Raw genomic sequence first — 14,294 nt, 5'->3', positions numbered from 1 at the left:
AAAGTAGGAGCTGCTGTGTGCCTTCCTATAGCAGCACCAAAGCCACCAGAGCTTAAAAGGTGTTTGTGATGGACGTATCAGACCTCAGTTTTTGGGTGGTGTTCTATCAGCCCAGGAGCTGGACCTGTCCATCCTTATGGGTCCCTTCCAACTGTGATTCTGTGGCTGTGAATAGATGCCAGCCACACCACCAGAAAGCACGGAGCTGCTGCATCGCACTGCCGCACGGCTGCAGCGGGCGGCCATACAGCTCCCGTGCTGCAGCTGGGCACTGTGCTGGGAGCACTGAGCAGGCAGCGCCTTATCTGACACTTCCAGGCAGCGCTCTTTTCCTCTGCCCCCAGCTAACAGCAGCACCGCCATTGCTTGCTGCAGATTTGCCACCAAGCGCTCGCTGTAGAAGCTGACTGCAGCCGCTGATCGGGGTGCTCACACCGACCCTGCAACACAAGGCATGGATTGCAGGGACATTAGTAAGGCACATCACAGCAAAAGGAGTATGCAGATAGGTGAAGGTACCTAGTGTGATAACCACACCAACCACGGAACTTGACAGCGCTGCTGGAAAGCACCTCCCAAACTCATGCTTGTAAAGGCAAGTGAGCTTACAAAGCACCACTGCAATAAGTGACTGATTTCAGGATGTGGGCAATGAGTGCATGCCCTCTTTAATTTACACTGCTTACTGTTACCTTCTTAACAATTTCATCACTTACAACCCCTTAAGAAAAATAGCAGAACATTCATATAACCAACACATCACCCAAGTGGTTATAATAGGAACAAGACAGTACGAAACCTTTAACTTTTTTTATTTGAAAAAAAAAAAAATTAACAGCTTCAGAGTAGATCAAATAACTTCTTCAAAAAATACCAAAAGGTACAGTGTAAAGCATCTTCTCATTAAATACAAACTGGTATTTTTTGATGCATTGCATCAATGTTTTGCATCTACGTTGATGCAAAAGGATTTCTTTTGTTGCATCCTGGCACATGGAAAATGTATACACTGAAACAGAACGAGCGACACCACGTTATCTACTCAAATTCTAACAGGGAGAATTTGCAGAGAAAATCCTATCAGTAAGTAAGAAAAACCCACCTTGACACCACTGAGCTCAGATTTTCTGAGCTACGGTATTTTTCATGTTGACAAATATAAGGGATTAAGTACTATATAGCATCAAGGATGCATTCTGACTTAAAGCTGCTGCATGATGAAAGCTCGTCTACAGTCAATGCTTTTAAACATTGAAGTCCCCAGTAAATGCTAGTTAACACTGAATTTGAGATAAAACCACAAGGAAACTGGTTCTGTAAGAAGTTCAATGTAAACTCTTCAAGAAAAATAAAAAGAATTAAAACCACTCCAAACACCATAAACGTTTATGGATGCAGCAAGCCGACCATTCCTTCACCTGGCTGTACCTAAATTGCATTGCTGTAGAACAATGTTCAGTTGATCAGATCCTGGGCTGGAAGCAGCTTTATCTGTATGTTCATTCTGAACCGGTGCCTCAACTTTAGGGATGATACAAACCAGTATTGGCAAGGGCTCAGTTGTTACCATCCTGCAGATTCGGACACACAAAGCTAAGCCTCAAGTAAGTGACCACATGCTCCTGCTTAACCCCTCACGTACACTACTGGACTGCAGGCTTTCTCCCAGCAACGTTCCCCACCTTCAGCCAGCTTTAAGATGCCTGACCACTACTGAGCTTTACATCTCACCTCTCTTTGGTATATACAAACAAGCGCCATTAGATTGCATGCTTCTGGCCATTTGCACAAAGCAGAGAAAGCCCCTCAGGGCAAGGTCTGCAAGATGAGGATCCTGTACCTGGGAGGGTAAGGAACTCTACCATACCACTGACCTTCTTGTGAGCTGTTACATTTATTCCTATGAAATTACTCAAAAATGTAAGGTTATTGCCTTTAGTTTGAGGGAAAAAAACAACTTACAAAAGAAAATAGTAAGCAATAGTTCAAGAAAAAAATAGGAGACAAGACATAGTCCATCTGCAGATGATGCTAATGAAGTCCAGATATTTGTAGTATAAGTTAATTTCACAATGCCTGTGCAGTATTCTTCCAAAGTGATCTGGACCACTTTTAAAGGATAAGAGTAGAATAGTCTCCATCCCAATTTAATATTATGGGTCTCAGCTAACAGCTTTATTTGTGAAAAAGAGGATCCAAAACATTAAGTCTCCAAGAAAGAAAGGAAAAAAAAAGTTGAACTTCAAAAGCACAAAGAAGTACAACCAATGCTCCCATGAAAAATGCTGCTACATCACTACCAAAGTATTCATGGACTGAGGCTCTGTGCCAAACTGCTGTCCAGAGGAACGTTCGTAGGCAGTCCCCAACACCATAAAATGGTAGCTGTAATGAAACACTGACACAATCTTTACTATAGCAAGGTGTCAAAGAACAGATACTGAGTACTTATAAATAAAAAAAAGGCTTTTAACTTTATGTTTATATATTGATTGCAAGATGAACCAAAATCAAGGGTTTGTCAACATCTGGGCATCAGAATCTGTTCCAACTGGGTAATGGTGTCACTTTAGCAGAACAGTTTCCCTACTTTTCCCCCCTTTCAGGGCAAAATGTCTTTTACTGTTCAAACTAGAAGTAATAAAGATAACTATTTCTGACACCATCTTAGCAAGAAGTCTGGAGAATTTCAGTGACATAGGTATTCTTCTGCCCACTTTTATCTCACTTTTAGACAGGTGGGATCGGTGCTTGTCCATTTGTCAGGTTAGCCCACTGTTACGAAACGGCTTCCTTTGTTCTGAGACAGCGCTGTTCTTTGTTCCTTCAGGATCCCAAAACGTTCATTCAGCGTCATCCCTGTCTGGAAAAAAACAAGGGTTTAACTTTGTTTAGCCCCTCCCGGCACCACTGAAAAAAATCAAGAGCTCCCATCTCTTGGAATTCACTCATGACGCACGCTGTCCAGACTGACAGTATCCTCAAAAAAAATTCCAAAAATTAAACTGAGGACAGACAGACTGAAAAGGGACACTTTTACTACGCTCATTTCTCCCTACAGATTTTATCCAACTTCAACAAATACAGCTGTTTAAGTGCTATAATGTAGTTTCTTTCCAGTTCGTCCAGTGGAGGCTGTAGAGTGAAGTCCAGCCCAAAAGTTCAAGTAACTGTCACAATGTAGTAGCAGACTATTTTTGGCATATTGCTTGTTCATAGAAGAAACAAATCCAGACCCATGCCCTGACCCCACATAGTTTTCCTGCAGATGGCAGTAAGAAGCTGATTACAAGAACAGCCTCATCTTGTGGTCAAGTTCTCCAGCATCTAACCCTCTGTCAGCCAGTAAGAATTCCTTCCAGGACAGCACTAAGATTTCTGCATCTAATTACTCATCTTTATTAAAACAGTGAACACTTTCTCATCTTTCAAGTGCTTATGTCATCACACTTGATTTTTTTTTTCTTCTTCTTGTTTTAAATACCCCTAGGCACACAGCAAAAATTGCTCTATAAATTAATTTAGCTTCAGTATTCCATGCAGGCTATGCCACCAAATGAAGCTCATCCCTGAATTACACACACTAGTTGATTTAAGAACAGCAGGAACTCCAGAAGGCTTTTAGAAATATTTAGCAATTTACATCCCATTTAAAGCACGTGGGCATGTAAGATGTAAACCAGAGGAACAGGAACAGTGAGTTCAGGTACTTGCTTGAAGTTACACAGCAAGTTAGTGGAAGAACTGGAAGTGGAAACAAGAAGCAGTCACTAGTTCCCTCCCTTTATCACCAGTGGGTCTAGGAAGAAAGTGCTTGGCTCACGAGATTTGATCTGCATTGAAAGTACATCCACACTTAAGGAATGAAACTGCATTTACCTGCTTTCCAACACTATTAATATCAAACTGCAATGGAACCCCTTTGGGAATCTTCTTCTCTTCAGATTGGTCCTTCTTCATCAGAAATGGGGGCACAGGGGTACGCGTTAATCGCAATTTCTGGGAACTGTGAAAGATTAGACAGGACACAGTGAACACATGTTTTATGCAATGAAGCCTTACTGCAGACAGAACTATAAATTTTTCATCAAGCCACTTGATCAGGCTGGCTAAATAGCAGGAGAGCTCATATTCAAGAAGGCAGAAGTCAAGCAGAACTATAAAAGTGAAGCACTTGTTATTGTTATCAGAAAGGAAGTGCCTCAGAAGGAAGCAATTTTATCTTTCAATGACAAACCCATTATTCATGGTTAATTATTCTCATAAATCTATTTAATAAAAATTGGTACAGTCTTCCTTACGGACAAAATGCTATCAAACACCTTGTGAATCAACAGTAACTTCCATTTCACAAAGACAAATACAGCAACGCTTTTCTTTAAACACAGTTCTCCCAGTATCGTTATTGATCAGGAAGAAACAATTACCATCACTCATCAACTAGATGCACATTCATTTTCATTCAGTCAGGGGAGCAAAATAGCCACAAAACAGCCTGAAATGGAAGAGGCAGACAAGGTGAAAAATCTACCAGTTCACCACTTTTCTACTCCATACACCAGTCTGAACTGCTGACTGGGAGGTGCCTTGTGAAGCCCAGCTGTGATATTACTCAAACACAGCTCAGAAATACTCAATAAAGGGACACTTGCAAGTCTTCAAAACAAGCTGTTACCCTGAGGTCACATGAGAGACTATCCATAAGGAACTTGCTAAATGGCTCACAACAGCAATTTCAGTTACATTGAGAACGTTTGAGAACTATTTTTAAAACTCACATTGGGGTTATGATCGCTCCTGGGTTCTCAATGGATACAGTCAGAATCCCCCCACTTGTGGTAGAAGTTCGCCATCTAGTTTGAAAGCACAGAAACCACTTACAAAAACATTACAGAAATTCCATTCAGATAATCTCCAAATGTATTGCTAAAACTCTTGTGAAAAAACAATGTGCAAGCTTTAAAAATGTCAGTCAATAAGACGACCACATGCAGCCTACAATCTTGGATATTGATTCTTGTATCCATGTTATCTAAACTTATCAGGTGAACTGTAGATCCCATGCTGGCAAGGTGTACCAAAGCTGCAGTACTGACTGAAATGTTCACTTTAAGACATTCATGCTCCTTGCCACGGGTAAAGCCAAGTTAGTTTCTACTAGTTAGTAGAAAATCCAAGAGGTGACATACTGCAGTTCAGTGGCATATGCTGCTTACTCAGCCTGCTTTGTTACCAGCAGCAAAACTGCAAAGAGCATTCAGGCTGTGAATGATAAGCAGTATGCATGAATGGCAGATACTAGTCTGTTCCTCGAAAGCTGTCACCTTCCCCCTCAATCCTGCAAGCACCTTATGCAAACAAACTCCTCCTGGTTAAATTGGAAGACAATTGAGGAAACAACTGAGAAAAGTAGGAGGAGGATCACTGTCACTCAGTTGAGATGCCTACAGGTGAAAAAACAAACAAAAAAAACCAAACAACCAGAAAAAAAAAATATTACAAAAACCAGGAGCAGAAATTGGAACTAAACAAAGAACAACAGTACAAACAAGTAACCATACTGAAGTTTTCCAACTGAAATACTTACTGACGAGTCCTTTTTGCTGCCTGATTATCAAGATCTTCTGTTGGCTGCACTTGGGCCTGCACCTGAAATCACATCAATACAGACACTGAATTTGTATGCTGTTTCAGCTGTCATTGTAGCAGCTGGAGATAGAGCAGACAAAAAACAGAAGTTGAAAGCTGTTTGTACAAACAGGGCTTTACTTTCCGAGGGACATAAAAAAATATCTGTCGTATTACTTTTCCAAGACATTGGAAGGAAATCACTGTAGGAACACAAAATGTTTTCAACATAATAATTAATAAAATAACCAAGAGATGGAAACATCTTTGAGAACTACCTCAGGAAACACTTTATCAAATTAAAATGATACCAGGACAGCAAGAGAAACATGGCTAACATCTGATTATATGCTACAAAAGATCCAAAACACCTCTTAAGTTCCACTGCTATTTTAAATGAGTTTGGTTTTGCTTTTTTTCCGATCCTGCCTATAATTCTGCAATTCCTGTCAATGGAAGACAGCAACTACCTATAGTCAAATCCATGGCAGACATAGGATGAGGTCACAAATGAGAAATGAGAACACTGCTATCATTCACTGCACTCTCTCTTTTCTTGCTTGTACTCAAAATTAACTAAGAGATCCTTTGCACACAGGTAAGATAGTCATAAGCAGGTTCTGAAACACTGCTCTATCATTTTGCTGAAGGTAACTGTTGAAAGCTGTCATTGCATTCTAACACTTGTAAGATGAAAAGGTAGCAGCTTGCAACCATCCTGAAATGGAGAAGGTCCACACCCCTCAAACAGTTCAGCTACACCGAAACAGGAAGTAAGACTCAATGGGCTATAACAACTGAAGAGAAGTACATTTCCCCAGAGGAACATGGGCCTCCTTAAAAGTCTACTTGAAGTTTCTACTCATGTTTTATGTTTAAACTTGATTTATTAATATCAGTATTACAGGTTAGTTTAAAATCTGTGGCACAATACTGCCATTTTCAGTGATGTGTTGTTACCTTCAATCCTCTTCGAAACAGGAAAGTTGCTTGACGAGTGTCTTTCTGCTGATTTAGTTTGTTTCCAATTCTGGCAAAAGCAGATGGCACGTTATTCCTGTCATATTTAAAAAAGGTGGTTATTGAAGGCTTCCTAGATAGAAGACATTTCAGAGAGACAACTATGAAGTACGTCTGCAGAGCTCCCTCTTTGAGGTAGAACACTTCAATTGTAATAAGTTTCTCACCTCCTAGGAAGAAAGCACACTCAAAAACATAGACATTTCTAGGACTGGAGATTACAGACTAACAGAACCATTTAGGTTGGAAAAAACCTTTAAGATCACCAAGTCCACCACTAAACATTTATGTAAGTATCACACCCACGCATCTCTTAGCTCGTACTGAGGGCCATGGTTTAGTGGAGATATATTCATGGTAGGTGGATAGTTTGAATGGATGATCTTGGAGGTCTTTGATTCTATGAAGTGCAGCACCTGCCATCAGGAATTCTACTTCCCTGGTTATTAATTCTGCTTTATTTTGCTTGTTATCCTCCAGCACTTTAAACATTACTTTTTAGATGAAAAAAAAAAAGAAAAAAAGCTGTGTTGATAACTGCAAACAAAGCTTTGTTTGCAGTTTCCACAACAGGCACACAGTGAAAATTTCCACTGCAGAAACCAATTTAGTTATAGTTTGTAGCAGACATAAATCAGTTCTGGCTCAAATAAACCTGCAATAGCGTCCATGAAACTGTAGGTGGCACGACCTACCACAAAAGACACTATATTTAGAAAGTTCACTCCACTGGTTCTCACTTTAAAGCAACAGGAACCCACGGTGGCCGTTTTCACATAGGTTGCCTGTGATGTAAATGAAAGAAAATACCAGGTCCATGCAAATGTAGGTCATTCCCAAGTATTCTACCTAGCAATAAATATCTGTCTTTGTATCAAGACCATCTCACACTCAGCTTCCAGCTCTGCTAAACTTCATACATGTATCAACAGTCTCAAATGTATTACTACTCCCAGTTGTGACTGTCTTCCCTTGGCCTCAGTGCTGTCACAAATGAGACTCTTTATGGAAAGCTGTCAAGAAGAATTTGGAAAACAGACATGGTATTTTACCTTCTGCTTAGTGGGGCAGGTCTCCTGAGGGCTGGAATTTGTTTTCTCTGCATTTCAGTTTGCCTCTGCAAGTTTGGTTTCTTTTTCAGAATGGGATAATTCCGTTGTGTGTTCTTAAAAATAAGAAAATAGAATGCAATGAGTATATATGATGTATACATTATACATGTTTCAGTTTATTAACTAATCGTTAGTGTATCTGTACGTGCTTAAACCACCTGCTCAGTATCATATGAAAATCAGAAGACTGAGTTCTGCTGTGTACTGCTGGAGAAACTGGTTACGTACAAAGCCTAAAATCTCTACTCCTTCCAACTTCATCAGATATCACAGTAACTGAGACTTCTCCTTCAACTTTTGTTTACAAGCTACATATAGAACACATTTGGCTATGCTCACCTTTCAAAACACACTGTAACTTCTGAAATACCATCTACACTTTTAAGAGTCATACATTCCCCTCATTACCAGGCCAAAAAAAAAAAGCTCAGCTTATCAGTTACTTTTATCTCCCCCTATAACCAACAAAATACATCCTCCATGCACCTTTACAATTGTTATTCTGCACAAATCCAAAAGCAGTCCCTGCTCTACAAATCCAGACTATGTGGAGTAAGCAACAAAGCACTGGAGGAATGCAGAACAGGAGGCACACTGAGAAAAGTATCTCATAAAATTCATTTTTATAATAGGCATATGCTTAACACTTGCACATCTGTGGGCTCACTGGTTTCTAGCAAAGTGACATAAATGGCAAGAAATCCTAACAAAGGAGCTTTCCTTGTAAAAGCACAGTAACTACCAGCACACTTGCACAGAACATCTTTCTGTACTTGAATTTTCCTGCCTTGCAATCAAATTAAGTGTTCAAAAGCTTTCACACTTTGTCATTAACCATCCCCTTCAAAACAAACAGCAACTTGGCCAGGACATCCCCCATTTCACAGAACACTGCATCAGATGCCTGCACAGCATAGAACAAGCATACTGGAATGTATTTCAATAGCCTCCATGTTCCATTTCTAAACTGTTCTTTCTGTGGAGTCAGGGCTACACCTAATGCAGTTACACAAACCATTGGAAACACATTAATTACCTTCTCACTAAGCGGCTGTCTGTTCAAAGGACTGATTCCTTTGTGTGAACCCATTGCTTTCTTGGCTGCCAAGCCAGTTATGACTCCATAAGGCCGCTTCTTCCCTACAATCTTCTTTCTGTGTCCCAAATGATTTTTACCATAACCTGCAAAAAAAAAAAAAAAAGAAGAGTTCAAAAATTCCTACTGAAATAACAATTTTACTGCGTTAAGATGACACGCAGGTGATACAAGTTATTAGCAGTTATTTGGCTGCACGCTTCAAGCTTTGAAGCAGAAGCTGTCACTGCATCTGGAGACAGTTTGGTCATACGGTTATTTCAGTAAGTTTGGATCTAAACCTAGATAGCAATAACCAGCTTCTCGGATAGATCTTCATTTTTCTCTCCCTCATTGTATTATGTTCAAAATTTGTTATGTGACACATCTGCAGGAATAATTAAAGAGTCTTTCTGGCATAGGATACTACCAAATACTCTAAAACAGACCTTCATCAAGTGCTGAACAACACCAAACCAAAACAACTAATTCAGCTCCCCAGCCGTTCAGCAAATTTTAAATCAACAGTTTAATAAAGAAAATAAGGGGGATGGGTAAGGAACAACTTCCAAGATTATTTATGTAGATTAGTTATTCCTTAGTCATGTCTTAAGAACAAAAGAACATAGCAAATAGCCCACAGAACCATATTAAACAGTATACAAATTACATCATGTTTAAAGTGTTTTCAATTAGAAGTCTGCATGGCAGTCTGGAAAAGACTAAGAAATGTCAGCAGCCTTTAGATATAAAAGGCTTGTAAGCCTGAGGTCTGTAGTATAAACATCTCAAGTCTCCAGTTTCAAGGGTTTGGTTAACCCTGTCTGGAGCCATTTAGCTTCATGCTGTGTAAACAGACAGTGCCTTGGTTTTACCCCAAAGTCATCCCCTCTAGAACCCCAGACTGTAAGATAAATTTAGGACTAAGAAGATAGCTCTACAGCAACAGACACGTCTAAACTTGATCTATGTGATGTTATGGCACTGATAACACATCTGCACTTCTTCACTAGATGGGAACCATCATAAGCAAAGCCATTGATCAGAATGTAGCTTGGATAAATTTGGTCTTGAGAAAATGCTATGTAACCACACTGTGGACAGTTAGCAAACACTTCCCTATGAATAGAAGAGCTGAAAAACAGTTATTTAAGCTGCAAGGGACCTCACAAGCTCTCTGGACCAAGCTCTGCTGAATGAAATGACAACTTCAAAGTTAGCTCAGGCTGCACAGGGTTTTGTGTGGTTGCATTCTGTTTATCACCAAGGACAACTTTTATTCAAATGAACAATGTTCTTCTCTCTGTTTCTTCCCACAAGAGCTGAAAAGAGTCCCAGCTCAAGTTCTTTGCCTCCTTCCAGAGAGTTTGGCAGCCACTTTTAAACCAGAGGGAATTGAATGTCATTGAGCTTTTGTGGTTTCTGTAGCAATCCATTATCAGAGCAACTTCAATGGCAATGGAGCAGCACTAAATCTGCTTACCGGTTACAAGTAATAACTTAAATGCTCAGAACTGTTTAATGAGACCTTCTGCTCAAAAACAATATAGGAGAGATTTGCTTCAATGGAAGGAAATGGGTAGAGCTGTATAGAAGGGAACAGTAACTTATTCACAATGTTTTAACACGTGAAGGTAGCAATTCTGCAATAAGTTTGACTTTTTCCTAGAATGAAAGCAGAAAAGGAGGGCAAGTTCCAAGAGATTAAAGTAACTGCCAAGACAGCCGTATTCAGAATTTTGTATTTGAAGCTCGCGCTCTTCCTAAAACTCTGAGTTGTGGTATTTGCTTCTTTTGTGCCCTTTAGATCATGAACAATTGCATTTGACAGCTGTGGTTGTAAATAAAAGCCTATGTTTGATAGTCCACCACTTAAACTCACTGTCACCCCCACAGATATTCTTACACTTGGCCTAACTGAAGCAAAACACTTTCCTGCACTTCCAAGAACTTACCAAAGATGCACAGGTTCAGTAACACTGCTATGCTGTCCTGTCTAAAGAGCAAAACTCCTCTGGAGCCATGAGCTACATGACATTCTGTAGGCTATGAAGACATACGGGTCTAAGTTGTTGAATACGAACTGCTGCTACAACAAACATTAAGCAGTGACAATGAAAACATGGGGATTACTGTGTGTGCATCAGTCTTATGTGCATATGGTTTAAATCAATGCTACTAAGCAAGAATCTGCACGTCCTAACTTAAACACTTCATTAGCTGAGGAGATAACTTTCTGCATACAGCATCATGCAGTGCTAAAAAGGTACTCTGCAAAACTTTATGTAAGAAAAAACAGACTGTATTTCTAGCAGATGACAGTCAGGTATTAGACACACGGGAATCATTTTCAGAATGACTCCTGTTCATTGAAAAAACTGCAAGTTATTCAGAAAATCTCCAGTAAAGCTGTTCTTGTGCACTTTTCCCCTCTTTACTCCCTGCCTATGTGATTCCCTGCTGTTGTAATCCACGGCAAAAACAGGCTGAAGAAGGCTGATGTGGTGCCTCCCTTGCAACTCATAGTCTTAACAAGAAAAGTCAACTCAGATACTCTTCACTATCCATTTGTAAAACCCAGACGCAGCGCTACAGTCTGCAGTTACAGCTACTTTTGTGATTTCTAGCAGTTGAATTCTACCTAGGGTATATAAATACGCTAGCTCTTTTTCACAAAGCTCTAAGGTTTGGCAAGGCTTCTGCATTTCCTAATACACGGGCTTTAGCACAAAGCCTCTTTCTGTCCTTTTCTGAAGGGGGACAAAATATCAACACAATTTCTGAAGCTATTTCCATATATCAGAAGGCAAGCAGATCCCTCCTTTAATGGAGTGCCCATCAAGTGCCTAAGTTCTGCAATGGCCTGACATGTCACAGCATAATGGTTACACCCACCTTTCTGTTGTTGGATCCCCCACTTGGAGCCTGGCGTCCTGAATTGCTGAGTTCGATTCTGCTGAAGTCCTCTTTTCATTTTAGGGGAATACTGCTTCCTCTCTTCTTTCTTGTTCAGTTTAATTATATCATCTGTAAATAAGTAGAAGAAAAAAGAAAAAAAACCCTAAGATTTGACATATTTCAGACACATTCTGTATCTAAAGAAAAAACTTGAGCAGATCAGAATCATGTGAAACAAACTGGTTAATCTTGCAAAGCCAGCACATACAAGTTAAGGTTCCAGAAATATTATCTCTGTTAGTTTTTGTATACAATTAAAGACAAGATCAACCTGTCTCATCCTCATGCCTCCTAGATTTCAGACAACATACCTGTTCAATACACAGCACTTTCATCTCATGTTACTTAATAAAAATCAGACAAAGAAAACTGAGGCTATCTTTATATGTTCACTCAGGTTCAGATGATAGGAAAAAATATCTGCAATCCAAACAATCATCTTATTTATTATCTTAGGAAACAACGTTGAGTATTTTATTAATAGGTTTATGAATATGTGCAAGATAAACTCATGAAAATCTGACAGGTCTGTCTACAGCAAATCACGTTAATGCAGTGTGATCCCATCTGCTGATCAGGTTAGCTGGCTCAGGAGACAGCAGTAAAGCAACCAGGTGCTTTGTATGCCATTGAAGTAACAGTAAGGGAAAATCAGGTTATTTTGCTACAAAAATGAATGAAAATTTGGAAACAAAAATCTGTTAGGAAAAGGGATGCTGGTACAGGTCACTTAGGGCTGGATTTCTATAGGATCTTCTTTACCATTTAACTCCACCCCCCTGTACCTGCGATAGGCTACCACACTCAGTGAGCACTGGCCCTTGCTTCACAGCTCATCTGCTCCACCTTAACTCCCATTTTTTGGGAGATGGTTGTTGGTGCACATATGCTTGAAAGTTTTTTTAAATAAAAGAACTTACTTTTCAGCTATTTTCTTATTTGGGGAAATGAAGGATATCTGGGACATTACGCATTTGTTAGCTAAGACAGACCAAAGCATTCTCCCATTTTGTCTGAGATCAGAGATTTAAAATTACACCTGAAACAGCAGAATAACGTAGGAACATTGTCATGCTGGAAGCTTAGTCTCAGAGCACATAACACGCTAGCAATAAAAAGTTTAATATTTGTTAGTACATGAGAAAACTCTCAACATGAAGATCCAGATCTTAAGGTTCCCCAGATCAGCATTATGTCAGCTTTTTGACACTGTGCCAGATGTGGGACTGCATCTTTGCCTCCAGCAGGTCATAAAACTGCAACTCAGGGACAGTAGGTGCAGATGAAGCTGTTCTCATGCCTTGCAACTGAGCAAGTCAAGGGACACCGCCAGCCGGAAGAGTTTGGTAAACAAAACGTCACCATGACAGCACAACAATTCTCTGCCATGTGTTATCAGTCAACGTCCAGAACACGTAGCATTGGTAAATTCAAAAGCCAACTTGGTCAGATAAGAAAACATTTGACTTTATGAAAATAGCTGGCTACTGAGAAGTGATGGAGTTATTTCTAGCAACCTTGCTTGGGTAAAAAGATTCAGCGTGCGACTCCACAAAGAGACTTAGAGAAATACTGCAGTGGTACTCCGCATTCAGAAGAACTCTGAACATCATTTCACCAGTCATCTCCATCAGAGGAACAAAGAACAGCAGTGGATTATCCACAAAGGGAATACATACAATAAGAGGATGTATATAAGGTGACCCACAAAAGCCAAGCCTTTTGTTACACGGTTTCACTTTTCAAAGCAGATCTCTCAGTTCCAACACAACATTCTTTGATAACAGCGTGGAGCACAGAACAGCAGGTTTGGGAATATAACTGGAGCGAAAGATGTGCTTCAGGAATACACCCGATGTGCCCTCAGCTATGAGGTGGGCTCGGCACGGAGGATCAGAGCAGCACCGGCCTAAGGCACTGCTGGGCCACCACACGCAGCACTGCGGCCGGGCTCTGGGACACACCTGGAGGCCCGCGAGGCCCAGGCGGAGGCCGCCCACCTTCCTGCTGCGGGCGGCCCGCGGGGGGACACAAGAAACCGAGTACTAAAGGTAACATCGCGCTTTATTTGCCTGACGAAGTATCTCAGCCGAGCTCCAGAGGAAACCTAGCAGCTTACCAGCTTCAGACGCTGCTGGGAAGCGGGGCGCGGCCTGCTGACCCCCGCCGGGCGCGGCCCGGCCCCGCTCCGTCCCGCCCACCCCTCACCGAGCGCTCGGATCAGCCGCAGCCCCTCACGCTTCCCCGCGGCGCCCCGCTCACCCAAGGACATGTCGATCTTCTCCAGGCTGTCGCTGCTGCCGCTCCGGGTCCCCGCAGCGGCCGAGGAACCGGACAGCAACGCCGCGGCCCCGAACCCGCTCATGGCCGCCCGCAGGACCGCCGCCGCCGCCGTCTCCCCGCGACCGCCCCAACCGACTGCGAGCGGGACGTGCGCAGGCGCGGCGCGCACACGGCGCATGCGCCACAACCCTCGCCTAACGCCGTCATCCCGGACATGC

At 41.4% G+C, this 14,294-nt stretch overlaps 1 protein-coding gene across 4 annotated transcripts; it reads right to left on the bottom strand.

The window, feature by feature from the left end:
• Nucleotides 1-795: 795 nt before the first annotated feature.
• On the bottom strand, nucleotides 796-14,215 carry FYTTD1 (forty-two-three domain containing 1). Of its 4 annotated transcripts, none has more exons than XM_015291407.4 (9): nucleotides 14,056-14,215; nucleotides 11,731-11,862; nucleotides 8,797-8,942; nucleotides 7,701-7,813; nucleotides 6,589-6,685; nucleotides 5,588-5,649; nucleotides 4,779-4,853; nucleotides 3,880-4,006; nucleotides 796-2,863 (listed from the first exon to the last, which is right to left on the bottom strand). In XM_015291407.4, exons 1-9 carry the CDS (start codon nucleotides 14,156-14,158, stop codon nucleotides 2,768-2,770), a joined length of 951 nt encoding a protein of 316 aa, XP_015146893.3. In that variant the 5' UTR covers nucleotides 14,159-14,215; the 3' UTR covers nucleotides 796-2,767.
• Nucleotides 14,216-14,294: the final 79 nt, after the last annotated feature.

Source organism: Gallus gallus, chromosome 9, assembly GCF_016699485.2.
Source record: "Gallus gallus isolate bGalGal1 chromosome 9, bGalGal1.mat.broiler.GRCg7b, whole genome shotgun sequence".
Taxonomy (NCBI): Eukaryota; Metazoa; Chordata; class Aves; order Galliformes; family Phasianidae; genus Gallus; species Gallus gallus.
This window is presented reverse-complemented; position numbering and strand designations above follow the sequence as displayed.

Bases quoted from the DNA above. Each gene is read 5' to 3' on its own strand.
- FYTTD1 (XM_015291407.4), bottom strand. From the start codon at position 14,158: ATGAGCGGGTTCGGGGCCGCGGCGTTGCTGTCCGGTTCCTCGGCCGCT. The intron at 7,814-8,796 runs GTAATTAATGTG...CTTATTTTTAAG, and splicing joins GACAGCCGCTTAGTGAGAAG to AACACACAACGGAATTATCC. The intron at 4,007-4,778 runs GTGAGTTTTAAA...AATCTTTCACAG, and splicing joins GGAGCGATCATAACCCCAAT to TTCCCAGAAATTGCGATTAA.